The 27688-nt window shown below is 44.8% G+C and overlaps 1 protein-coding gene across 1 annotated transcript; it reads right to left on the bottom strand.

Moving 5' to 3' along the window:
* Nucleotides 1-4178: 4178 nt before the first annotated feature.
* Nucleotides 4179-27666, bottom strand: LOC137521652 (GTPase KRas-like). The gene is made up of 5 exons (XM_068241177.1): nt 27479-27666; nt 20653-20783; nt 17192-17370; nt 11815-11974; nt 4179-4818 (listed from the first exon to the last, which is right to left on the bottom strand). The coding sequence occupies exons 2-5, from the start codon at nt 20761-20763 to the stop codon at nt 4708-4710; spliced, it is 561 nt and encodes a 186-aa protein (XP_068097278.1). The 5' UTR covers nt 20764-20783; nt 27479-27666; the 3' UTR covers nt 4179-4707.
* Between the last annotated feature and the right edge of the window lie 22 nt (nt 27667-27688).

Genomic DNA, 27688 nt, shown 5'->3' with positions numbered 1-27688 from the left:
TGATCTGATCTCGTTCCTCCCTGTTTGTTCAAGTACATTACAACTGTAATGTTGTCCGAACGGACTTGTAGATGGTGGCCGTTTAATCTGTATGTCGTTTGTATCAAAGCTTCCTTTACTGCAAGCAGTTCTCGGAAATTTGATGATTGCGACATTACCTCCTTTGACCAAGTACCCTGTAAACAGATGCCTTCTATGTGGGCCCCCCAACCTGTGAGACTGGCATCTGTCGTTAGGATCTTTGTTACTGGACACCTCCACAGTCGACCTTGTGTAAGATTGTTTTCCTGAATCCACCAATCTAATGTCTGTTTTACCTCTATTGGTATGCAAAGAGTTTGGTCTAAAGCTGTATGAGCTCCCTTCCAGTTGTGTAGAAGCCATTGCTGAAGAGGTCTTATATGCTTCAGTGCCCAATATACTGAAGGTGCTGTGGAGGTTAAAAAACCGATCAGTCTCATTACCTGTCTTACTGTTGTAATAACTTCCTCCTGACATTGCTGTATCATTTTCTGAAGTTTTACTATCTTGTCCTGAGGGAGATACAATCTTTGTGAAATGGAATCTATCCTGAACCTCAAAAACTGAATTTCTTGTGTTGGGACTAGGTAAGACTTTTGATGATTCACTAACCACCCGGTTTGCTCCAATAGTCCTATCACCATCTCCTTGTGGTTCTCCAGACTCTGTATGCTGTCGGCTACCACCAACAAGTCGTCCAAATAAGGAATTATTAAAATTCCCTTCAGGTGTAGAGCTCCCACAATCTCTGCCATGACTTTTGTAAAAATTCTGGGTGCCGACGAGATTCCGAATGGGAGACAGCAAAATTGAAAATGTTCCAGACCTACACTTGTCTTTACACTGAACCGAAGGAAAACTTGAGACTCTTTTCTTATTGGGATATGCCAATAGGCATCTGTTAGATCGATATTGATCATAAAACAATTTGGGGATAGAAGGTTTCGCATTGTGAAAACCGTCTCCATTCGGAATCTCTCGTACCTTATGAAAGGATTCAAGGGTTTGAGGTTTAGTATCAATCGATACTGCCCCGTGGGCTTTTTTACCAGAAACACTCTGGAATAAAATCCTTCTCCCTCCTGATCGGAAGGCACTGTGCAAACCACATCTCTTGCGAGCATATCTTTCACAATCTGTCGCATGGCCCTCCTTTCCTCTGGTATTTTTGGAGCCTGAGTGACAATAAATCGTTTGGGAGGAGGACTTGAAAACTGAATCTTGTATCCATTCTCTACTAGATCTAGAATAAATTTGTTTCTTGTTATTTCTTTCCAACCTAATAGGAATGCTTTTAACCTTCCTCCCACCTTGTTGGCGTCATGGCTTATCTTTATTTTCCGCTGCTCTAAAGAGCGGATTTTTCTTGGTAAACGCCTTATTACCCATCCAAGGCTTACGCCTCTGTTGATCTCTGCCCTGTGTCCGATTCCTCCGAAAAAACGGTCTCTTTTTCGGCTCAAACTTCCTCTTTTTAGGAAATGTAGTTTTCTTGCTGGCTGTCCGCTCCAATACTTCTTGGAGTTGAGGGCCAAACAACAACTTTCCCTGGAAGGGAAGACTACAGGCTCTAGCTTTGGAAGCTTGACTACCCTCCCAAGTTTTCAACCATAAATTCCGACGTGCATTGTTTATTAATGCTGTAGATTTAGCTGTGACCCTTAAAGACTCTGAGGCTGCATCTATGACATAGTCATTGCCTCCTTCCACAACCTCAATTGCTTCTAAAATATCTTTTTTAGGGGCATCCTGCTCTACCAACTTCTTTATTCTCTCTAACCATACTGACATGGTGCGAGACACACAAGTTGTCGCCGCCGCCGGTTTAAAGTTAGTCGCACAGGCTGACCATGCCTTTTTTAGAGAGAATTCAATTCTCTTATCCCCTGGGTCTTTTAATCGACCTAAATCCTCAAAGGCTAACTCATTATCCTTCTCAACCTGACTAAAAGCTGCATCCAGCTTGGGACATGATTCCCATAACTTAGCATCCTCTTCTGAGAAAGGAAAACGCCTTTTGAATCCCTTTCAAATAAACAATTTCTTATCGGGTTCTTTCCACTGTAATGTGATTAAATTTTTCATTGAATTGTGGACTGGGAAACAAAGTTGCTCAGAGGGCTCCATACCCATATACAACTTATCATGTAAGGATTTCTCAGAGATCTTTTTCTGGGGTATATCAAGGGTTGAATAAATTGCCTTCAGCAATTCCTCCGTCTCTTCAGAAGCAAATTTAAACCTAGAAGACTTAAATGCATCCTCAGGATCTTCATAATCTGACAATTCTTCAGAAGATTTAGATTCTGGTTCACCAGTGTCATGGTGACTATCCTGCTCTTCCTCTGAGGAATAAATTATCCTGGGAGATTTACTCGTAGCCTTCTTGGGTTTAACAGGGCGCACTAATTGTTGATCTTGTGCTGAGGTAGTTGGTAGACTCTCTCTAAATGCCTTAAAGGTCTCCACCATCTCTTGCCGCATGGTGAACATAGTCTTTACATGAAGCTGTATTATCCTCATTAATGATACTAGATATACATTTCTGACATGATGCTTTTGGCCAGTGTTGTTGTAAAGGTTTGTTACACAGAATGCAACTCCTGGGCCTATCAGAGTTATCAGACTCCATAGCATCCTAGGAAAACATACAAATAACAATCAATATGTTTTATCCTAAGACCATCTTTTTCAGTAAAATCACCCGCTATTCTAACATCATGCCATAATATAATGTTAATACCATATATATCCTAAAGGCCAATCTATGTTCAGCCTATAATATCAATCATATGAAGCCATGCTCTGCCTCAGTATGAGATTAATCATCACATATACTATATAAGTAACAATGATCAAATAGTAATATTCACCATATCCTATAGACGCATATTTATATATCAGTAAATATTGTAAAACAACCGAGTGCTCTGAGTAATATAACCAGACTGTTTTACCCTTAACAGCCGCCCACATGATCAAGCTATAAAAAGATCCACAGAGATAGGCAAATACAAGTACCCCCTGCAGACCTCCATTGACCAGACTGCGGCATATAGCAACATCAGACCTCGCAGACCAGACGGGCGACTTGTCCTCCGACACTGCCTCTTACCTGATCTGCCGTCTTCTGTTTAGCGTCCATCTCCTCCGACACACCAGCCGCGTGTGAGGATGGACGCCGTGGCTTCTAGACAGACGCGTGATCCGGAAGCGGAAATGACGTCACCGGACGTGACGTTTCCGTAAGGGCGGAAGTACAGGGCTGACAGCCGGCTTGCCCATGCTCCGCTCGGACACCCTGCTCAGCGTACTCCCGCCTAGCAGCTACCTCTCCGCCTCCGCCAGGTTTAGCCACCTTCCGACACGCGGATAGCCAAGACTGCCTCCAAAGCCGCCTTCAGCCTCCACAAAAGCGGACGCCGGATACCAGGTAGCCACCATATCCATCAGGACAGGGCTACATTATAGTAGTTCTCATGGCCTCAGCACTGCCTGGCTGCTGACCACAACTAGCTAAGAGAGCTAGGTGTTCCCCGGAACAGGAAACACAAAGAACTGGCAGGTAGAGATTAGAGGTGGAACTTATAGAGAGCTAGTCCTTTGTGTTTCCTGTTGGGGGCGGGCCCGAATCTCATATGTAGCACCTGTCCTGGAGGGTTATTGGAAAAATAGAACATATACACAAATAACAGTCTCATATGGTTTCCAGTACAGGAAGAGTTAAACTTCAGTTATCTGCAAAAGAGCTGCTCTGAGCTCTCTGACCCAACTTAGGTTGGAGACAGTCCTATTTTCTGAAGCACTTATACATCAGAGAAACAGTGAGACAGCTTCAGATAAGGTTTTACTGCATGGGAGTTCAAAGGGTCATTAGCTCTGCTCGGTTTCAGTTTAAAATACAGTGTGTGGTTTGTAATTGCAAATATGACAGTATGGTGCAACCTTAAAGGAAAAAAAAAAAAAAAAAAGAGCTATATAAAAACACAAAAATCTGAGACAACTTTGCCACTAATGTTCTATTCATTATCTGCACTACACACAATTTAATTTTTTTTAATTATTTTTCTTTTTTGCTTCAGTGTCACTTTAAATGAATGTCAGCTGTCAAAAATATTATACTGCATTATAAGATTATAATAAACTACACAAGAGACCCAATTTTAAGGATTTTATTTTCTTACAAGCTTGGTTCCATTCTCAGACAAATATTTATGACCACGATTCCATCACTTTTATAAAATTCCTAGGATTTCTAGATGAGCATTAAAATACTGTTCTGTGTTTTTTTGGGTGGGCCTCACTTGTCTTCCAGACAGAGGAAAAACAAAAAAACCCCAAAAAGAACAAAAAAGGAAAAATAAAACAAAACCAGGAGTGGGCTTTTTATATTGCAGTAGTCTGTTTAGAAAGAGTTTGTGCATTTATTCGTGCCTTTTCACATCTGTACAAGAGGATAAGCTTTAACAGGTTTTCCAAAGCCCCACCCCAACATCCCCCCCCCCCCAAAAAAAAAATCCAGAGTATGCTTTTCCTATTATAAAAATTTAACGAAGGGAAACTTGAATTTCATGGCAAAATTATTCCCATTTCACTGCATTACTAAAGTCCACACATTCCGTTAGCTTGGTGCTGGCACGCAGGCTGTGGTTTGACTGGCATTCCTTTGCAAGGATGGCACTTATTTTAAAGAATAACGCACTTCCTTTTGGAAGATTTCTTCTTTTTCCCGTTGTTGATCTTCTCTTTGTGTTTGCGGATTTCACGGACAAGGGTGTAGAACGCATCTTCAACTCCCTTATTTGCCGAGATGAGTCCAAAGGAAACAAAGGGGGAGAGAAAAAAAGCGAAAAGCATGTTAGCTGTGAAAGGAACTGGAATTTCCCCAAGATAATACATTCTCCGCAACATCAACAGGATGAGAAAGTCATTTTTGCTTACACAATCCCTTCCTTCTCCATATAAACACTTCAAGTTTAGAGCTACTTAACAACAAGACACGTTTCTGACCGCCTTCGAATCCTGCATGTAACATCATGGCTGTGGATTTATCTGAAAAGAATGTCATATTACATGGCCTGTTACATCACACATGCACGGGGAGCCTGTAGTATATCCAAGCATATAAATCCACTACTGCATCCTGGAAGGGAAATATTTACTAGAACTACAGCCACTGTGTCCTACCCCTGGCAAAGTTTTCCTAATCCAGCCAGCTGAATACGATGTTAAAAAGTTTTACCATAGCATGCGGGGTGGGGGGGGGGGGTGGCTGCAGCTCTGCCCAGCCTCTCTGATAATTTCCCCTCACCTCCCTTCTAAAAAAGGATCTGAAAAGAGTTTAAAAGTATACATGGTACCTGTAAATAAAAAGAAAACAAAACAAAAAGCTGATAATCATCTCTGGATCCTAATGAGGCTTCCCTGTCACCCTCTGCCAGCCTAATCTACTACTGGCAGCCCCAAACAATAACCATACAGTGAAGGCGCATTAGAAGCTTTTCGCTCGGGCTCCGGCGGAAATACCCAAGCCCAATTGAGTGCGCTCTACTGCGCAGGTAGCTTGCGCCTATGCAATAGTGCACACCTGATCGGGCTTTGCAGTTTTCTGCGAAGCCAGAGAGGAAAGCAGCTAGTGTGCCTGCATAGGCAGGCACTATATGATTATCCAAAAGCTGCAGCTTCAGGCATGTGTGCAGCACCAACTAGCAGACTTTCAGGCAGGGAACACACTTGCCTTTCAGTTTTCTGCGCGCGTTTTTCTGCACACCAAGTGTGTTCCTATGCAGGCAAAAACGCGCGCGTTTGTTTCACAGCAGCTGATGTAATTGATAGAGAAAAACTGACAAAATGAAGAATCATGATGCAGAATGTCAGTTTTTTTTCTGCGCATGAACATCATATTAAGTGTGAACTATCCCATTGATTAACATGAGTTCAGTCTTTCTGTGCAAAAAATGCGCACGGAAACAGTCAAGTGTGTTCCCTGCCTCAGGGATGCCAGTGCTAAATGTCCTCTGCTGAGGGATCCAGAGGCGTACCCCTCCTGATGTAGAAACCGCCTAGGCACTTTCACTTCAGATACACTTAAAACCTATAAAACTCACCCCTAAAGGTCCGCCATTTTTGATCCACCGCCACAGCAGCCATAGCTCAAAGTTGTCATGGAAATATTGATGGGCTACATCTCCCAGGATGTCTTGCAGCAGCCAAGCCTGCACTATCTTTGTAGGCACTGTAAATTGCATGTGTAGATCTCAAGATGGCGAAAAGCATATACATGGGAGACAAGGGAGGCCCCCAAGGTCATTTATGCTCAGGAAGGTTTGTTTTATATATTCTAAAGAGAGCCAGAGATAAGAACATAACATATTTATACATACCTGGGGCTTCCTCCAGCCCCATAAGCCTGGAACGCTCCCACGTCGCCTTTCTCCGCTGCCTATGTCCGCCGGTACCGGGTCCCGTCATTTCAACCAGTCGAGCCAGGCATGCAAGCGCAGTGCGCTCCCGCCGTACAGCGCAGGCGCATGCATACAAAGCCGGAGGAGGCCCCTGTGCATGCGGAAGTGACGGGACCCGGTACCGGCGGACAGAGGCAGCGGAGGGCGAAGGCGTGGGAGCGATCCAGGCTTATCCAGGAAGCCCCAGGTATGTATAACAGCTTTTTTTATTTTTTAGGCAGTCTTCGTCTCTGGTTCTGTATGCTCTATATAGCTCCGCCTACCACTGCCGTCATTCCATCGCTATCCAGTGATTGGTAAAGCTGTATGTGCTCAGCCGCTCACTCGAGTGGATCCGCCCCCCGCTCATTAAGACTTGTACATATTCACTGCTTCTGGCCAATCCGCGCACAGCGGGGCCAGACGCAAGGTATTACAGACAGTGGACCGGGCAGTGCGGACCGGGAACCAACAATACACCCCCCCAAAGTGCAAAAAGCAGGTGCAAAGTGCAAAAAGCAACAGAACCGCAGGCATTCTCAATGGCAATCACTAGAGCAGGGGTCAGGAACCTTTTTGGATGAGAGAGCCATAAACGACACATATTTTAAAATGTGATTCTGAGAGAGTCATACAATATATGTTTCAAACTGGCACAGAACACATGTGCAACAGAGGGCTTACGTCCCTGTTATGTGTATACAGCTGAACTTCCAGAAAGCAGAAATGTCAGACACGTCTTCAGCTTGTCTTGGGTTTCAGAAACATCAGCAATTTCCCAGACAGGAGCAATACAGACTAACAGCTTGTACAATTAGCTAGCCGACTTGGGGGTTGATTCACTTTGTAGAATGAGATCCCCGCACTTTGGCCCAATAGGCTGCCTGTCAAGTAACAGACAGCCTATTGGGCCGAAGTGCAGGGATCTCATCCTACAAAGTCACTGGACCTGACATGATCCAGGGTGGGAAAATTGGAGCGGCTGTTAGTTTTGGGGGTAACACGAGTAAGTTAGTAGTGCATGCTACAGCAGTAGCATGTCTACTTTGAAAATTTTACTTGCACTGCCACACTAAAGGTGCCCATACACTCGTCAGATTGGCAGCAGACAGATAAGAAATGCATCTGATGATCTATCTGATGCGTTTTTAGAACATTTTTTACCAGGATAGAATTCCAATAGATTTCAGTTTGAAATCTGTTGAAATTCGATCTGATGGCATTTTTTTGCCATCAGATTTCCATTAAGGCCAATGCAAACTGATAAGCAATCTCATCAGATCGACCTAAATTTTCCACCCTGCTAGTTCGATGGAAATCCATCGAAATCGATCGAAATCGGCCGTCGATCGGTCGATTGGCCAACCGATTTGCGATCGATCGATCGATCGATCGATCGCGATCGATCGGTCGGCCAGAAAATCGGCTGAGTGTATGGGCTGCTTAAGCTGCGCTGCTTGAGCCGCGTAGCATAGTGAATCGACCACTACTGATTTGTCTGTGAGCCAGATGCAACCATCAATAGAGCCACACCTGGCTCTCGAGCCATAGGTTCCCTACCCCTGGCCTAAAGGGAGATCCCGGGTATTTGTAGAAAAGAGGCAGTACAGAGCGGAACGGATGCCATATTATAAATAGGATCTGTTCACACTTGTCAGTCTAACTGAACCAATGGATCTACTGCGGTAAGCGGACCGCACTTATTTGCTGTCCGTGATTTTCCCAGAACAGCGGATTGGTTTCCTATAAAGCCATATGGTTAAAACACATTCGTCACCCGGCCCGGACACTTCACTCTCCGCTCCCACGCACAAGTGGGAATCCAAACTAAACCTGCCAGAGATGTCACTCTTAACGATCGATGCTTGATCATTAAAGCGATACTGCAGTGTATGAGCGCTGTACAGACGTTTTCAACTACAGATGGGGTGAAGCAGGAGCGAGCAGCTTCAGGCAGGTGATGGTCAGTACAAACACAATGGCCTCTATTCATAAAGCATTCCCGCATGCGGTAATGCTCAAAACAGCTGACTTTCCCGACCATTTAGCAAAGTGTCCATTCATAAAAGCTGTTTCCGCATGAAAAGCTACAATTCCTGAGCAGTGCGGGAAATTACCGCGTTGTGCAGAGATTATCACAACACATTTCACTGAAGGTTAATTCATAAAGATTAGAGCAGGTGGAATCAGCACGGAGAACACTGACTTTAGAAAAGGAGATAAGCCAGCCATAACAGGCAAGCTAATGGAGACAGCCCTTCCAGGCAGCTGCAGTGAGAGCAGAACAAAAACCTGCATCCCAGAATACCAAGGCTGTGTTTAACCCCTTGGGTACCTGTTTTCAGATATATTTCACATCAGAAAGCCTGCATGTGTAACATTTCTTGAAGTTTTTCTAAGCTGCAGCAATTAGATTGTTTAGAAAGACTATTAACCATTTGTGCCTCCAGGACGTAGTACCTACGTCCAGGAGGCCACGTGCGCGTCCGCGTGCTCCTGCGACCGACCGCGCGCATGCGCACTCCCGACCGTGGATTCGGTAGCCCAGGAATCAATGTATCGTCCTATGGTGCCCGATCACCGATTCCTCTCCCCCGCTGAAAAAGCGACAGCTTCTCTCGGAAGCTACGCTTTTTCTGAAGCTATGTCCCTCGAAGCGTACATTGTACGCTTAGAGTGACGTCATGTAAACAAACTCAAGATTGCCATCTTGTGGCCAAAAAGTAAAGCTACAAGTAAAAAAGTAAAAAAACATTGCAATACACAAATATTTCCCCAAATAAAAACACACTATTTATATCCCACCCTCCCAAAAATGCCCACATAAAATGTTTAAAAAAAAAAAAAAAAAAAAAAAAAAAATATTTACCTAAGGGTCTAAACTTTTTAAATATCTATGTAAAGATGAAATATTTTTCTGTATTTTTTTTATAAGCTTGTAAATAGTGATGGAAGCAAAACGGAAAAAATGCTCTTTTATTTCCAAATAAAATATTGTCGCGATACATTGTGATAGGGACATAAACGGTGAAATAACCGTGACAAATGGGCAAATACAAAACGTGGGTTTTAATTATGGAGGCATGTTTTATTTTAAAACTATAATGACCGAAAACTGACAAATCATGAATTTTCTCTGATAAAGGTATAGGCTAATGAATGGGAGGTGAAAATTGCTCGGTTGCATAAAGTGAAAACGACTGAAGGCTGAACTGGTTAAGCTGCATCTACGAGGCGATCTGGCGGCTCGATTAGCCGCCGGATCGCCTCTTCCGCGTACCCGCCGCGTCCCCGCGCCACTTATCTTCCGCTCGATTCCCTGCCATTGTCCCCTTGTGGGGAACGAGCAGGGAATCTGCGGCGGCAAAAATCGGACCTGAAGGATCTTATCAATCGAGCTGCATTAGCGGCTCGACTGATAAGGAACATCGCCTCCACATCTCCTCATGTAGACGAGGCTTTAGACAGATTCAGCGCAGATTAAGGGCAAGGAGAGGCAATAAAAATGGGGGGGGGGGGGGGGAAAGCACATGTAAAGGGATGCTGGGGCTGCCTCCTTTATACTAACTGTCTCTGCACAGAGAAAATGTAACAACTCAGCAGCACCGTGCGGGAATTCCCCGACCTATTATCGCAAGTGTAAACTTTATGAATTAGCACACGAAAGTCTAAAATACTGATGCCGTATATTCCCGCCAAGATTTTTTTCCCTGAAAATGTTTTATGAATAGAACCCAATGAGCTCATTTGTCGCAGTTATCTTGACAACAAGATTGCACACCTGTGCTTATGCCAAATTATCATACGGGTCTTAAAGTGAACCCGAGGTGAGAGTGATATGGAGGCTGCCATATTGATTACTTTTTAAACTATAAAAGTTGCCTGGCAGCCCTGCTGATCTACTTGGTTGCAGTAGTGTCTAAATTACTCACCTGGAACAGCCATGCAGCTAATCTTGTCAGATATGACAATGTCAGAAAAACCTGATCTGCTGCATGCTTGTTCAGGGTCTATGGCTAAAAGTATTAGAGGCAGAGGATATGCAGGACAGCCAGGCAACTGGTATTGCTTAAAAGTTAATAAACATGGCAGCCCACATATCATTCTCACCTCAAGTTCACTTTAAAACATTCAATGCAGGGAAAAATTCAAAAGTGTCTGTAGGAAAAAAAAAAAAAAAAAAAAAAAAAAAAGGAGGACCTTCTATAGGATTTCGGGAAGGTCCTATTTAGGATTATATACAGTTTATCTCCTCAGTTTATTTTTACTACAAGTTTGATTTAAATAATGCAAAAATCTGGCCTGGTGTGCAAGATCTGAACAGCAGTAAGGATGAGGTACAAAATGATAATCCACACATATTGCAACATTCCAATGTAAACTGTTACTGTAAATGGCCTTGTAGAGAGTGATCTGTGTGTATTGTAATCAGAGGATTCTTTTATTACGAAATCTTCCGCACGGACAGGAACGATCGATTTCAGATGAAAATCGATCATTCGTTCAGCATCTGCGCAATGGTTTCACAGCCGATTCGATCACAGTGATCGAATCGGCTGTATATAGACAGGAAAAATCGCTAAGTGTATGGGCCCCTTAAAGCTATTTGCCAAATATTTGCACACATTGACAGGTTGCTTATATTAAATCATGCTTTTATTATTATTGCCTGGTGCCAATACGTATGTGTGTATACCAACTGTGGCAATTTTTTCTTTAACCCATCAACAGCGTCAGAGGAATGATCTAGTTTGAGATACGTGCACTGTTTGTGACCTCAACTGGCTGAGCTTGTGCTGTAAATTCTTGGAATACTTTGATGTCTCTCTGCTAGCAGAGGATTTAGAAACTGAAAGCAGAAATCCTCTGTTATTGTCTCACACTGACCTCGAGTGACAAGTGGCCATAAATACACATTACAGCAGTCCTAATTAGTAGCAAGGATACGTAACAAATAAAGTGACAAAAATAATTGGCCTGGAGCACTTGCAAGCTTCCAAGTTAATTGGCTCCTAAAGGGTTAAAGGGACACCACTATACACTTGGGTGTCACCGGCCGGGGGTCCATTGATTGTTGCAATATCGTCTGCCGACCATGCGACCGAGATTTTTCGGCCATTCCCAATCGATCCAAACCGATTTCAGCCAGAAAGTGATTAAAAGATCAATTGAGTGGCCATGTTGCAGCACAGATTCTCTTTAGATTCAATAAAATTATCGAATCAGAAGAAGATCGATTGGGCCGCAATATCAAGTAATACATGGGCACCCTTACACTTATTTTAATACAATACAGCACTTAGACTGTTCTTCTGGCATATTTGGGAGAAGGAAATCCACAGGAACTCACCTGTCTTGTTTTGGCAGAGGTCTCTATGAAGGGAATCCCGTAACTCTTTGCTAGCTCTTGTGCTTGTTTTGTGTCCACTGTCCGTGACGGGAGATCACACTTGTTACCAACTAATACCATAGGAACGTCATCGGAGTCCTTTACTCGGTTGATCTGTTCTCTGTGAACATGAAAAAAAATTATGACTAAAAAGATTTTTTCTACAAATGGAAACTGCAGTGCTACTGGCCTCAAACTGATACTTCCCATTTCTGAACACCCTGCCAAGCTGAGTGACCCATATCTCAGGAACTCTGCCGGCGAGCCCACTGGAATCAATTACAGGGGTGTTCTCACACTAGTTTTAACATTTTTCAGATGTTTCTAATTATTAAAAGTACAGCAGGAGAAGTAACGCTTTACAGAGAGATAGAGCCACCACATCTGGCAGGAAGATGCAACTGTCAAAACCCTAAACATCCGTTTTATCCTTTAGTAAAAAAAAAAAAAAAAAACCTAAGTAGGAGAAATGCTACTTCAAGAAACTGGAGGATTCTACATAATGGTGACATTTCTTCAAGAAAATCTGTAACGAGAAAAAAAAAAAAAAAACACCCTGGGGGATGCTTACCTCGGGAGGGGGAAGCCTCTGGATCCTAACTAGGCTTGCCTGATCCTCCTCCGTCCCTCCGTTCAATTGCGAGGACCCCTGAAGAGCAGCAATGTAAATATTTACCTACTGCGATCCTGCGCAGGTGTACTAGCGGCTCTCCATTCGGGTTAAGGCGGAAATAGACGAACCCGATCGCATTTGCTCTACTGCGCAGGCGAGAGTCCTTTGCGCCTGCGCAGTAGAGTGGATCCGATTGGGTTCGGCTATTTCCGGCTTACCCGAACAACGAGCCGCTAATGCACTGCGCAGGATCAGAGAGGTAAATATATCATCCCTTGTCAAGCTTGTCGGAGGAGGTTTTAGGGGAGCCAGCGTTGGATTTCTCTAAGCTTCAGAGGTAGGGGAATCCTCACTGGGACCCTGAGGCTTCCCGTTTCGAGGCAAGTATCCCCCAGAGGTTTTTTATTTTGTTACAGGTTCGCTTTAAAATTTACTCAAGAAGCCCAGTTGAGTTTGACCTCTTTTCACCATCTATGTCATGACTAGGAACCATTGAGGATATACATCATAAAATGTTTAAGTCGGAAGAGCAATAGTCTCCAGTAACAATCAATACTAAGCTTCTATGGAGACTTTTCCCCTTGGATGTTTTTGATCACCCTTTTATCACCTCCCCTTCTAATTTACAGGTAGTAGATAAGTTTAAATATCTTGGGGTGTGGATTCAGCATTCTCCTGAGAAATTCCTCGAGTCCAATGTTCAGCCCGGCTTTGGGATTCCATCGAAACCCGGCAAAAAAAAATAAATTAATATGGATCTCTCTCCCTTTAAATTTATGCGGTAACGTGTGTATAGTTAGGAGGATTGTAGCTCCTAAACTACTTTATCTTCTGCAGATGGCTCCAGGTTGGATTCCGCGGTTAATATTTAAACGCATTGAATCGCTTATTATATCCTTAATTTGGTCAAACTCTATTCCCAGAATTGCTTTATCTATACTACAATTACCAACCTCCCATGGAGGACTTGCGGTGCCCTTTTCCTGTATTACCTTGCAGCACAACTTATACCCATTAACTACTGGGTTAGTGATCATAGACGGGACTCTTCATTGGCTCGAGGCTGATGTTGCAAGTTTCTATGAATCTTTATGTGGAGCCATCTACAGATATTCAATTCCAAAAGAGGGCACGGGTACTGCACTTATACAGCATACAATTAAAATCTACAAAACTACTTGCAAACTCCTGAATGAGCCTCTGAAACCTATGTACCTTAGCTCACCAATATGGTTCAACAAAAATCTACCAGAAAAGCTCTCTGTGCCTGATCCTCACTTCTGGATACAACATAATATTAAATATTTGCATCAACTCTTCTCTGATGGCCGGTTTAAAGGGAACCTTAACTGTAAAAAAAAAAAAAAAAGTTTTACTTACCTGGGGCATGTACAAGACCCCTGCAGCCATCCTGTGCTCTCACAGTCACTCATGGCTCCTCTGGTCCCCCGCTGCCAGCTAGTTTCGTTTTTGCCGACTGGGAGTCGGCCGGCCACCATGCGTACGTTTTTACGCATCCCTGCTGGTGCAGGAAGCTATTGCAGACATCAATAAGTACATTTTTACGCACTACGGTTGTAATGCGTAACATTTTAGCGGGGGACCAGAGGAGCCATGAGTGACTGCTAGGGCACAGGATGGCTGCAGGGGGCTGGTACATGCCCCAGGTAAGTAAAAAATTTTTTTACAGTTAAGGTTCCCTTTAAAGACTTTTCACAATTTTGTGTGGAATTTGGTATACCCAGACATGCCTTGTTTAGGTACTTTCAGCTTAGACACGCTGTACAGGCCCAGATTGGATTATATAATATAGACTTAACACCTTCAGGAGTAGAACGCCTGCTCCTCCAAAATGACAGAACGAAACAAATCTCCAGATACTACACTTTTTCTGTTGACATCTCGTTATGCCCCTAAAATTTCCTCTGTAAGAAGGCGATGGCTGGACACAGAGACCATTCTTAATAAAGAAGACTAGGAAGATTTTGAAGAGTGTTCTTATAAATCGGTTATTGCCTCACACAATAAACTAATAAATTTGAAGTGGTTTCATCAGGCTGATCTGTCCCCCGTCCGCTTAAAAAGAATGAGCTCTTTAAATGATGGTTGCTGTTTCAAGTGTGATCGAGAGCAAGCAGACTTTCTGCTTTGTGTGTGGTTCTGTCCCCAGGTGACTAGTTACTGGAAATCGGTAATCCACTTTCTTAGAGATACTCTGGGCCTGCCTGACGTTTTCACGGTTAAAGCCTGCATGTTGTCGATGGGAAAAACAACTCATTCAAATCCTACTGTTTTATGTCAGGAAACCCCTAGCCCTGCAATGGAAGCAAAAAACAATACCGGTCTCTCCGACTGGAAGAGATTGGTGAACCTGGCTTTACCTCTTTATAAGCTAACTTACCAATCGCGCCATCAACCTAATAAATTTAACAAAATGAGTCGATTTTTCAGATACAAATACACTCAATTTAGACATTAACATCTCAGTTCAAGATATAGCTCAATAAATGCACGTATAAACCTAATATACAGTGGTTTGCAAAAGTATTCGGCCCTCTTGAAGTTTTCCACATTTTGTCACATTACTGCCACAAACATGAATCAATTTTATTGGAATTCCACGTGAAAGACCAATACAAAGTGGTGTACACGTGAGAAGTGGAACGAAAAACATACATGATTCCAAACATTAAAATAAATAAATAACTGCAAAGTGGGGTGTGCGTAATTATTCAGCCCCCTGAGTCAAAACTTTGTAGAACCTCCTTTGGTGCAATTACAGCTGCCAGACTTTTAGGGTAGGTCTCTACCAGCTTTGCACATCTAGAGACTGAAATCCTTGCCCATTCTTCTTTGCAAAACAGCTCCAGTCCAGTCAGAGTAGATGGACAGCGTTTGTGAACAGCAGTTTTCAGATCTTGCCACAGATTCGATTGGATTTAGATCTGGACTTTGGCTGGGCCATTCGAACACATGGATAGGTTTTGTTTTAAACCATTCCATTGTTGCCCTGGCTTTATGTTTAGGGTCGTTGTCCTGCTGGAAGGTGAACTTCCACCCCAGCCTCCAGTCTTTTGCAAACTCCAAGAGGTTTTCTTCCAAGATTGCCCTGTATTTGGCTCTATCCATCTTCCCATCAACTCTGACCAGCTTCCCTGTCCCTGCTGAAGAGAAGCACCCCCAGAGCATGATGCTGCCACCACTATATTTGACAGTGGGGATAGTGTGTTCAGAGTGATGTGCAGTGTTAGTTTTCCACCACACATAGCGTTTTGTATTTTGGCCAAAAAGTTCCATTTTGGTCTCATCGGACCAGAGCACCTTCTTCCACGTTTGCGGTGTCCCCCCACATGGCTTGTAGCAAACTGCAAACGGGACTTCTTATGCCTTCTGTTAACAATGCCTTTCTTCTTGCCACTCTTCCATAAAGGCCAACTTTGTACAGTGCATGACTAATAGTTGTCCTATGGACAGATGCCCCCACCTGAGCAGTAGATCTCTGCAGCTCGTCCAGAGTCACCATGGGCCCCTGGACTGCATTTCTGATCAGCGCTCCCCTTGTTCGGCCAGTGAGTTTAGGTGGACGGCCTTGTCTTAGTAGGTTTACAGTTGTGCCATACTCCTTCCATTTCTGAATGATCGCTTGAACAGTGCTCCGTGGGATGTTCAAGGCTTTGGAAATCTTTTTGCAGCCTAAGCCTGCTTTAAATTTCTCAATATCTTTATCCCTGACCTGTCTGGTGTGTTCTTTGGACTTCATGGTGTTGTTCCCAATATTCTCTTAGGCCTAGTGCACACCAGAGCGTTTCGGCTGCGGTTTACGATCCGCTTGTGGGTGCGGATCCGCTAGGGTAATGTATTTCAATGGGCTGGTGCACACCAGAGCGAGAGGCGTTTGGCAAAAACGCATACTCCCAGGCTGCTGCAGATTTTGGATTGCGGATGCGTTTCTGCCTCAATGTTAAGTATAGGAAAAACGCCAACCGCTCTGAAAAACGGCACTTCAGAGCGGTTTGCCAGGCGTTTTTTGTTACAGTAGCTGTTCAGTAACAGCTTTACTGTAACAATACATGAAATCTACTACACCAAAAACGCTTCCCAAAACCGCAAAATGCTAGCTGAAACGCTACAGAAAAAGAAGAAAAAGCGTTTCAAAATCTGCTAGCATTTTGCGGATCTGCTAGCGGTTTTTGGTGTGCACTAGGCCTTAGACAACCTCTGAGGCAGCCACAGAGCAGCTGTATTTGTACTGACATTAGATTACACACTGCACTGCACTCTGCAAACTGACTGCACTCAGACCAAAGGGGGCTAAATAATTACGCACACGCCACTTTTCAGTTATTTGTAAAAATGTTTGGAATCATGTATGATTTTCGTTCCACTTCTCACGTGTACACCACTTTGTATTGGTCTTTTACGTGGAATTCCAATAAAATTGATTCATGTTTGTGGTAGTAATATGACAAAATGTGGAAAACTTCAAGGGGGCCGAATACTTTGCAAACCACTGTATGCAGCAAGTACTACCTTACATGACAGTGCTGATATTTTTGGATGGTTACAGATTTCTAGCTTGTTTTACGCTATCTGCAGAACGCTTGTACACCATTTCACTTCTAAATATAAACTTTGCACCATCCTGATGACACTTGAAAGTCTGTTAAAATAAAATCAGCCACAGCTGGCCATTGCAGCTCAAGGCAGGATAGGTGTGCCTCTAACCTGTAATGGTGGACGTCCTCAAAGGACTTTGTGTTATTAATAGCAAAAACACACAGAAAGCCTTCTCCAGTTCGCATGTACTGATCCCTCATGGCACTATACTCCTCTTGACCTGCAGTGTCGAGAATGTCCAGCAGACATGTTTCACCATCTATCACAACCTGCTTTCGGTATGAATCCTGCAGTGGTACAAAAGGAAAACAAACATTCAATAAAATCTATGAGGAAACATGGATCCAAAGGAGTATTCTGCCTCACAATCAGAGTGCCCTATCGGATTCTTCATGACTGTCATTGTATAGGCCAGGGATGTGGAACTCCAGTCATCGAGGGCCATATTCATGCCAGTATTTAGGATGGACTGAGGAATAGAGATAAACCGCATCTTTCCTGATTCCGTCCCATTAATTTTAGTTGTGCCAAAAATGTGTGATAATCTTGGCCCTTGAGGACTGGAGCTTGGCATTCATGGTATAGACAATCAACTTACAGGGGTGGTCAATGTTAATTTGACGGCAATTTATGCAGCCTGAAAATTGATGCATTAGAATCCTTGGCTACTGCAGTCCACCAGTGACCGGCAAACTTGGCTCTCCAGCTGTTAAGGAACTACAAGTCCACAATGCATTCTTTTTTTAGGAATCATGACTGTGGCTGTCAGGCTCCTGCAATGCATTGTAGGACTTGTAGTTCCTTAACAGCTGGAGAGCCAAGTTTGCAGATGACTGCACTGGTCCAACTGCATCGCTGCATACAAAATTAACAATATTTGCATCACCTTTGAAATTATTAGCATGTCACTGACCATCTGTTGGAGCTTATTGTATCAAGTGACAATTTTAGTACAGAGTTCACCCAGTCCTAGGGCTGCACGATTTTAGGGAAAAAAATTGAAATTGCGATTTTTCTTCAAAACAAGCTTTAGCACTAAATTGCACATGTATGCAGGTGGGGCCTTCTGTGAGGACGCTGGGCTGGGGGCAGTTAATGTGCGGCATATTGCAGAGTGCTTGAGCCGGGGACCGGATCCATTCGAGTCACTGAGTGGCAGAAGCTAGGACTAACAGTGAATATTTATAATTGTTAATGAGCGGGGCAGCGGGGGGGTCTAATCCAGAGCAGCACACAGCGCCACCAATCACTTGATAGAGATGGTATGACGGCGGTAGGCAGAGCTGTACCCTCTTACCGCCTCCGTCATACCATCTCTATCTAGCTATTGGTGGCGCTGTGTGCTGCTCTGGACTCGCCCTCCCCCTGCTCATTAACAATCATAAATATTCACTGCTAGTCACGCGGCTTCTGCCGATCAGTGGCTTCCAAAACCGAAGCGCCGAAGCTACCGATGATCCCGAAATCGCCTGCACGTGAATCGCGGTTTCGGTTTAAAAAACGCAAAACAGTGCATCCCTACCCAGTCCTATATAAAGATTTTGCGCAGGAGCATAGCAAAAAGACACAGGTTTGTAAAGTGTACCAGAGACTAAGTAAAAGTTTTATACATACCTGGTGCTTCCTCCAGCCCTATGCGCACGGACCGCTCCCACGCCGCTGTCCTCAGCCTTCTTCCTCTTCGGTACCGGGTTCCATAACTTCGGCCAGTCTGTGCAAGAGAAGTGCGGTCTCTACATATCTCTCCGGCACCTGCAGTTGTGTATGACCACTCTAACAGAGCCGCCGGGGCAAGAACGGAGAGAGCCTGGGGGACGCTGAGGGACCTCACTGACTACGAGGGGCAGGTGGAAACCCAAGGGATGTTCATTTGCTCATTTTAGCATCCTGCGCATAGTCCCTCGAGTTGCAGGCAGCATTTTAGAAACTATTGTGATGCGATTATAATAAATAAAAAAAAAAAAAAAATTATCGCAAAACGCAATTGCCATGAAAACCACAGAAGAATCCAAATGGCTATTGCGTTTTGCAATTCAAGTGTGATCCTAGCCTCACTCTATCCACATTAAATCAGGTCTTGGTTTGAGCTCTACTCAAGTTATTTATTCTTCTGCAACAAAGACTGCTAGCTTTGCCTCCAGAGTTTCATGAAGCTGAAGAATGGACTGCTCATTCCCAGTGACGGGACATCTCTGCCTCATCTCCCAACAGTGACGCACGGTGGCCAGTTAGAGCCAGGAACATCAAGAAAGCTGTCTGCAGCAGCTAGCTCTCCACCACTGAACGTGCAATTCTGCTTTCTTCATTCTGCCATTATTGCAAAGCCCATTTCAAAAACAAACTGTGTTAAGAGCATAATTATCCAAATACAGCCTGCCAATCATCACCATGTATGCAGTAATAAAAGTGTCACAATGAAACAAGACCATGACAAGTAAATGAGCCTCTTGTCCCATATTGTGTGAAAGAAGATCTCCCTCTTGTCCATCATAACCACACCAATTCCAACCTTGGAAATAGCATTTAGACCTCTGATCAGTTGCGCCATAGCAGTCTATTGTGCAAAGCTTTCAGTTAAAACGAGTACTGACTAGGGCTGTGGAGTCGGTACAAAAATCATCTGACTCGGACTCCTCGTTTTATGAAACCACCGACTCCAGGTACCCAAAATTGCTCCGACTCCACAGCCCTGGTAGTGACCCATAGAGAAACATGGACACTGGGCTGCACATCAGTTGTCTATTCAGTTACAACTGATTCAGTTTGAATGGATCCTAAGGAGCCTTTCACATGAGCAGTTAAAGGGGAACTATGGCAAAAAAAAAAAAAAAAAAAAAATTGTAAAATTTAAAATATGTGCAAACAGATAAATAAGTACATTTTTTCCCAGAGTAAAATGAGCCATACATTACTTTTCTCCTATGTTGCTGCCAATTACAGTAGGTAGTAGAAATCTGACAGAAGCAACAGGTTATGGACTAGCCCATCTCTTCATAGGGGATTCTCAGCAAGGCTTTTATTCTTTATAAAGATATTCCTTGAAAAAATAAATAAAGATTTAAAACAATGATGCTGGCCATCTTTCCTGCTCGCTACACCGTTTTTGCCAGTTGGACAGAGCAACTGCCATACACTAAGTGTTTTTGAAAATAAATAAATCCCTGAGAATCTCTCATGAAAAGGGCTAGTCCATAACCTGTCGCTTCTGTCAGATTTCTACTACCTAAGTGGCAGCAACATAGGAGAAAGGAAAAAGGAGGAAAAAAAAAAAAAAAAAAAAAAAAAAAAAAAAAGTACTTATTTGTCCATGTTTGCAAATATTTTAAATTTTTCGCCATAGTACCCCTTTAACAGGCAGTGAAAAGACTCTCAAACTCTTACAACTGCTTGCTGATGCCTGATAAATGCTTGCTGCTGCTTGGTAACTGCTCACTAAGCATGCAGTTCTGTTGCCCATGTGAAAGGGCCCTTAGCAACCAGATTCTTGGTAATCTCCTGATATGATGTAAAAGACATTTGCCTTTGACCGTTGTCAGCTTAGAAGCCACGTCCAACATTGTCCTACTCACCTCAATGGTGGGATCATACTCATCCACAAAGTGGTTCTGTATGAGCTGGATGGTCAGAGCGCTCTTGCCCACGCCTCCAGCCCCAACCACAACAAGCTTGTATTCAGTCATTTCACTTGCACGGATCCTGTCTAGAGAAAGAGAAGATGCAGATGAGCCTTTCAACTGTTGTAGGAATACATATCTATTAGACAGAAAAAAAAAAAAATGTACAGTAAGTAACCCAGCCCAGTGGGCGTCTTCTCTGTTCACATAAATCTGTACATTTCCGGTCCAGTCCTGTCAGTTTTCTATCAGTTTTATCTGACTGGACCGAAACTGTACACCTTTTACATGTGAACACACCCATAGAAAACTGACTGGACCTGACCGGAAATGTACAGGTTTATGAGTGAACACAGCCATAGAAACTCATACAAAACTGATGCCAACTGTCAAAAACAGACAGGACACCTTTTTATGTGTGAACAAAGCCTAATATCTGCTAACCAAAGCCCAATCCACATCTAATCTTATGGCCATCTTTTCCACTCTGATTAAGAATTCAACTTTTCCAGATTTCTGTTGAAACCCAATAACATCCTCACTTGAAGCAAATAAAAGGTTCATACACACGTTCAACATAATGCTTAACAAGCTGTTTACACGACATGTACGTACACACACTCCAATCAACTCACTTAAATACTATGTGCGCAGGCTAAATGACAAACTGCACATCATGTCCACATTAAAAATCAAAGTTGTTCAAAAGACTTGTACATCCAAGCCAATCTGTAAGATAGTTGGGCAGGCTGATCCACCGGTTGGATCTGGCAAACAACCTGTTATTGGTTGGTCATCTGGTTGTTTGCAAGCTGTACACACGCCTAGCTATCTTCCAGCAGGCCAAGTTTAGAAGATAGTTGGGCAGATTGTTGGGATTTGTGTACAAGCCTTATGCTACGTACACACTTGCGATAACTATCGTTTGCAAGGAACGATAGTTACCAGATGAACGATATTGGAAAGATTGGAATGCAACGATGGGATGCAGCGATCATCATACACATTTTAACGATCGTTCTCGCAGAAAAGAACGATCAGAAGGAAATGTTGCGTACATATTTATATAAAATTAAAAAAAAAAAAAAACACAGACATGGAGTTACAATAGATACAAATATATGATTGTTAACTTGAAAACAAAAGTTTAATTGAAATGAGCAATGTAACAATCTTTATGGCCGCGCTACAAAGGAAGTACTGAAGCTGGGCAGAATTCAACGCAGGCGCATTGGCCCTTGTAACGATCGTTCTCGGCCGATGTCTGTACACACTATAGTTTTGTAACAATTGTCGGTAGATACGATCCGTCAGGTTGGATATTTCCATCTTCCCGATGTCGTTCTTTTGTCGTTCGTGATAATGATCGTTTGGTAAAGTTCTTTCCCCGATTGTCGGCGGAACGATCGTTAATTAGCTGTTTCAAACGACCATAGTCGCCAGTGTGTACGCAGCATTAAAGAGGAGCAGTCAGCCATACTATCTCAGGGAAGAAAAAAAAAAAAAAACCCACACACAGTATACAAGTAGATAAATACTTGCTCTACTTACATAACATCTGTATTGCACTGTCCACATTTTGATTTCTACAGTTTAGAGAGAAAATCTTTCTTAACCACTTAAAGAGAATCTGTATTGTTAAAATCGCACAAAAGTAAACATACCAGTGCGTTAGGGGACATCTCCTATTACCCTCTGTCACAATTTCGCCGCTCCCCGCCGCATTAAAAGTGGTTAAAAACAGTTTTAAAAAGTTTGTTTATAAACAAACAAAATGGCCACCAAAACAGGAAGTAGGTTGATGTACAGTATGTCCACACATAGAAAATACATCCATACACAAGCAGGCTGTATACACCCTTCCTTTTGAATCTCAAGAGATCATTTGTGTGTTTCTTTCCCCCTGCATCTCTCATGCACTGAAGTTTCAGGCTGCTCGTTTCTTCCTGCAAACAGCTTTGCCCTTGTCTGTAACTCCTCAGTATGTGAAAGCCCAGCCAGCTCAGAGGACGGTTTATCCAGCTTGTAAAAGATAAGAGAGAAGAGAGAAGCTGCTCTAATCTAAATAATACACAGGCAGTGTGCATAGAGGGGCCTGGAAGGGGGAGTTCATAGCAGAACCACAACACTGAAGAACTTGGCAGCCTTCCAGACACAGGCTGACAAGTCTGACAAGAGAGAGATAAGTTGATTTATTACAGAGACTGTGATAGTACAAAGTGCTGCAGTAAGCCAGAACACATTAGAATAGCTTTTGGAACTTGTAGGATGATAAAAAACAGGATGCAATTTTTGTTACAGAGTCTCCTTAAGGACCAGGGGATATTCCAGTGATCGGTGCTGCGTGGGCTCTACAGCCCGCAGCACCGATCAGGTATGTGCCAGGGCGATCAGACTTCCCCCCCCCCCCTTTTTTACCCACTAGGGGGATGTCCTGCTGGGGGGGGGTCTGATCGCCGCCGGCTATTATTGATTTGCGGGGGGGGGGCTCCTCAAAGCCCCCCTCCGCAGCGTTTTCCGGCCTCACCTCAGTTCCCACCCTCTTTCTTCCCCTCTGAGCGGCGCAGGACGGATATCCGTCCTGCGCCTGATAGGATAGGCTTCTGCCTATCAGATGCCGGCGATCCCCGGCCAATCAGAGGCCGGGGATCGCCGATCTACGTCACGGCGCTGCTGAGCAGCAGCGCCGTATGATGTAAACAGCAGGGATTTCTTCCCCGCCTGTTTACATTATGCGTGCGAGCCGCGTTCGGCGGCTCGCACACTGTTCACGGAGACAGTCTCCGTGAACTGGCATGGAAAGGCCGTTTCCATGCTATACCGAGTGGCCGTTTCCATGCTATACTAACGACCCGCCGACGCCTATCGGCGTTAGGCGGTCGTTAAGGTGCGTACACGCACTACTATAGAGGACAGGTCCGTCAGACCCTCGCGCTGGGCACGCGTTCTCCCGACAGTAGTGCGTGTGTACAGTCTGTCAGACAGACTGATCAGGCTGTTGCTGAGCGGATCGTTCAGAAACAGCCTGATCAGTCTGCAGACAGACGGTACACACACAATACAGTCGGGAGAACGCCCCCCTAGCGCGCGCGCGGGGGGGGGGGCGGGGGGTCTGACGGACCCGTCATTCTCTATAGTAGTGCATGTGTATGTACCTTTAGCATTTCCCACATTAACTGTGGCTATTTTGAAGCCAATCCTGACGCAATTTCCTCCCTTACTCCGCTTTGCCCGCCCTTCACTATAGAAAGTGTTTTCTATAGTGAAGGGTAGCCAGGGATAAGTGTAGGTAGGATAAGTGGCCGCAGCATAGGTAGCCAGGAAAGGTGTAGCCAGTAGCAGATGGCCTCAGCATAGGTGGACGTAGTATAGGTAGGCAGTAGTAGGTGGCCAGGAATAGGGGTAGCCAGTAGTAGGTGGCCGCAGCATAGGTAGCCAGGGATAGGGGTAGCCAGTAGTAGGTGGCCACAGCATAGGTAGCCAGGGATAGGGGTAGCCAGTAGTAGGTGGCCGCAGCATAGGTAGCCAGGGATAGGGGTAGCCAGAAGTAAGCGGCCGCAGCATAGGTAGCTAGGGATAGGGGTAGCCAGTAGTAGGTGGCCGCAGCATAGGTAGCCAGGGATAGAGGTAGCCAGTAGTAGTTGGCCGCAGCATAGGTAGCCAGGGATAGGGGTAGCCAAAAGTAGGTGGCCGCAGCATAGGCAGCAATTAATTTGATAGGTTGTTAAATTTGGTGTTTTGATGCTCAAGAAGAAAGCAGGTCCGGCACCAGTCTCAATGCTTCAAAAGTAATTTAATCCAACAGGTACAGTAAGGTCATTAGGGGTACAGAAAGAGCGGCCTGACAGCCGTTTCGCAGGTCTCCCTGCTTCGTCAGAGGCCACTAGGATAAGTGGCCACAGCATAGGTAGCCAGGATAGGTGTAGCCAGTAGTAGATGGCCTCAGCATAGGTGGCCGTAGCATAGGTAGGCAGAAGTAGGTGGCCGCAGCATAGGTAACCAGAGATAGGTGTAGCCAGTAGTTGATAGCCTCAGCATAGGTGGCCGTAGTATAGGTAGGCAGTAGTAGGTGGCCGCAGCATAGATAGCCAGGGATAGGTGTAGCCAGGATAGGTGGCCGCAGCATAGGTAGCCAGGGATAGGTGTAGCCAGTAGCAGGTGGCCACAGCATAGGTAGCCAGGGATAGGTGCAGCTATTGGTAGGTGGCCGCAGCATAGATAGCCAGGGATTGGTGTAGCCAGATAGGTGGCCGCAGCATAGGAAGCCAGAGATAGGTGTAGCCAGTAGTACGTGGAAGCAGCATAGGTAGCCAGGGATAGGTGGCATAGGTAGCCAGGGATAGGTGTAGTCAGTAGTAGGTGGCCGCAGCATGGGTAGCCAGAGATAGCCAGGGATGGGGTAGTCAGAAGTAGGTGGCCGCAGCATAGGTAGCCAGGGATAGGTGATTAACGCGGAAAAAAAAAAAATCACTGGACACTGCGGCGGTTTTGGAGCGCCCGCTAAGCGCCGCCAAACCGCTGCATGTAGCGCGTTTGCGGTTATTGCTAACCGCAAATGCGGCAGCGATAACGCTGCCACTTGCTACAATGTGTAGCGGTTTTTAGAAAACCGCTAGCGGTTTGCTATGAGCGGGAATCGCGCGATTCCCACTCAGGTGTGAATGGGCCCTAAATGTTTTGCAGGAAACCAGAAACATGCACAGGTGAGGTACCGTAATAAGGGTCTCAGAAAAAGCTGATTAATAATAATAATAATAATAATAATTCCTTTTTTTGTATAGCGCCTTTCTCCTGTTGGACTCAAAGCGCTTGCGAGGCAGCCACAAGAGCGCACTCAGTAGGCAGTAGCAGTGTTAGGGAGACTTGCCCAATGACCTCCTTACTGAATAGGTGCTGGCTTACTGAGTAGGAAGAGCCAGGATTTGAACCCAGGACTCCTACATCAGAGGCAGAGCCCTTAACCATTACACTATCCAGCCACTCATATTTTAATATGATTAACTACCTCTGTGGATTTCCACAAAACATGCACTGTTGGTGGGTCTTGAAGACAGGCTTGGGGGACACATAGATTGTCAGCTTTCTAGCCAGGAGCTTTTTGTTTTCAAAAGCAGACGCCATTTTAAAGAGACTCTGAAGCGAGTCTAAAATTCTCTTTTTTAACTTTTATTCATTTTACAATACAATACAATAACATTTCTATAGCGCTTTTCTCCCATAGGACTCAAAGCGCTTAGGCTCTCTCAGATTCAGTAATTAGTAGGATGAAGTATTCACACAACAAAAGTTATATTTCTGCAAATGCCAGACTGAACAGGTGGGTTTTCAGTCTGGATTTAAACACGTCCAGGGATGGGGCTGTCCTGATCTGTTGAGGTAAGGAGTTCCAAAACGTAGGGGCAGCATGACAGAAGGCTCTGGGACCAAAAGTTTCCAAGTGGACTCTGGGTATGACTAGATTATTAGAACCTGTAGATCTGAGAATGCAGGGATTGCTACGCAGCTGTAACATATCTTTCATGTATCCAGGGCCTAGATTATTCAGGGATTTAAATGGCAGTAGGCCGATCTTGAATAGGACCCTCCATTCTATAGGTAGCCAGTGAAGGGAATGCAGGACTGGCGTTATGTGGCAGTGACGGGGTTGGTTGGTTAGCAGTCTGGCAGCAGTATTCTGTATCAGCTGTAGGCGGTACAAGACCTTTTTTGGAAGGCCAGTGTAGAGAGCATTGCAGTAGTCCAGTCGGGATGTGATGAAGGCGTGGACTAAGGTTGGCAGATCTTCTGGGGGTATGAGGTGCTTGATTTTTGCAATGTTCTTCAGGTGAAAATAGGATGATTTCACCACAGCAGAGATTTTAAGCACCATAAGCCCTGCTAAACCGCAGCAAAACAAGGGTTTTATACCCCCCAAAGCATACATTTGAAATATATATGGCTGATCCTGCTGCTGCACAAGTCCGGGCCGTGTTAATTACTATTCCCCCTCCAGGCCACCATGGATAGTGGGGAATTATATAATTCGGCTTCCAGCTTTTACTGGAGGCCGAATTATTGTGTTTTGTAAGCAACCTCGGCTCCGTCTTCTGACGGTGCCGACGTCACTCACTGAGCGCTGATCAGTTGCGACTCCCTTTGTAGTCTATGGTGGCGCCGGCTGCGCCCAGATCTAGCAGCTCCGGAAAGCACTGCTCTGCCCCCAAATCCCCTCTGCAAAATCCACAACTTTCTTGGTCTTGGATTTTGCTGCTCATGGAGGCAGATGTTTGAGCTGCAGCTCTGCCTCCATCCACGTCAATCTGCCGGCAGATCTCTGCCTCTCCCTGCCCCTCTCAGTGAAGGAAGACAGAGGGGCGGGGAGAGGCAGCGATCAGCGGGGATTGACACACGAAGAGGCAGAGCTACAGCCCTAAGCTCTGCCTCAACCAGGAAGCACTCAGGTATTTGAGAGAAGAGGAGGGATCACTCAGTACAGAGGGAAGGGAATAAGATCAGGAAGTATGGGAGGGAATCGTGCAGTATAGGGAGCAGGAGGGTTCCATCACTCAGTATGGAGGTTAGGAGATCAGATCAGGAAGTATAAGGGAATCAAGCAGTATAGGGACAGAGGAGTGATTTAAATAAGCAGTATGGAAGAAAGTGCCAGTTTAGAAGGAAGAAGATCACATCAGGTAGTATGGTGGAGAGAGGGAAGGCTGTGACTGGGTAATATGAGTGGGAGGAAGACAGGACGAGAGAAGCCGTTCCCAGCACACACAGCGGTAGCACAGCCCCGTCTTACCGGACGTCTGTCTCCCCGGGCCCTGTGTCCGCCTGGCGCTCTGCTTGCCCTCGCTCTCCCGGCTCCAACTCTCTATCCCCGGGTCACAGCTTCTCAGTGGCTCCCATCTTGCCGTGCCGTATCCGTCCTCCTGCAGAGCTGACACCAGGGATCCGGAAGTGCCCACAGCCCCGACTGCACGGACGCGCCCAATCACACGCTGACGCTTCT

This window comes from Hyperolius riggenbachi, chromosome 6, assembly GCF_040937935.1.
Source record: "Hyperolius riggenbachi isolate aHypRig1 chromosome 6, aHypRig1.pri, whole genome shotgun sequence".
Classification (NCBI taxonomy): Eukaryota; Metazoa; Chordata; class Amphibia; order Anura; family Hyperoliidae; genus Hyperolius; species Hyperolius riggenbachi.
The sequence above is the reverse complement of the archived record's forward strand: the minus strand, read 5'-3'. Positions and strand labels throughout refer to the sequence as shown.

Bases quoted from the DNA above. Each gene is read 5' to 3' on its own strand.
- LOC137521652 (XM_068241177.1), bottom strand. From the start codon at position 20,763: ATGACTGAATACAAGCTTGTTGTGGTTGGGGCTGGAGGCGTGGGCAAG. The intron at 17,371-20,652 runs GTGAGTAGGACA...GTACCACTGCAG, and splicing joins AGTATGATCCCACCATTGAG to GATTCATACCGAAAGCAGGT. The intron at 11,975-17,191 runs GTTAGAGGCACA...TCATGTTCACAG, and splicing joins GAGGACGTCCACCATTACAG to AGAACAGATCAACCGAGTAA.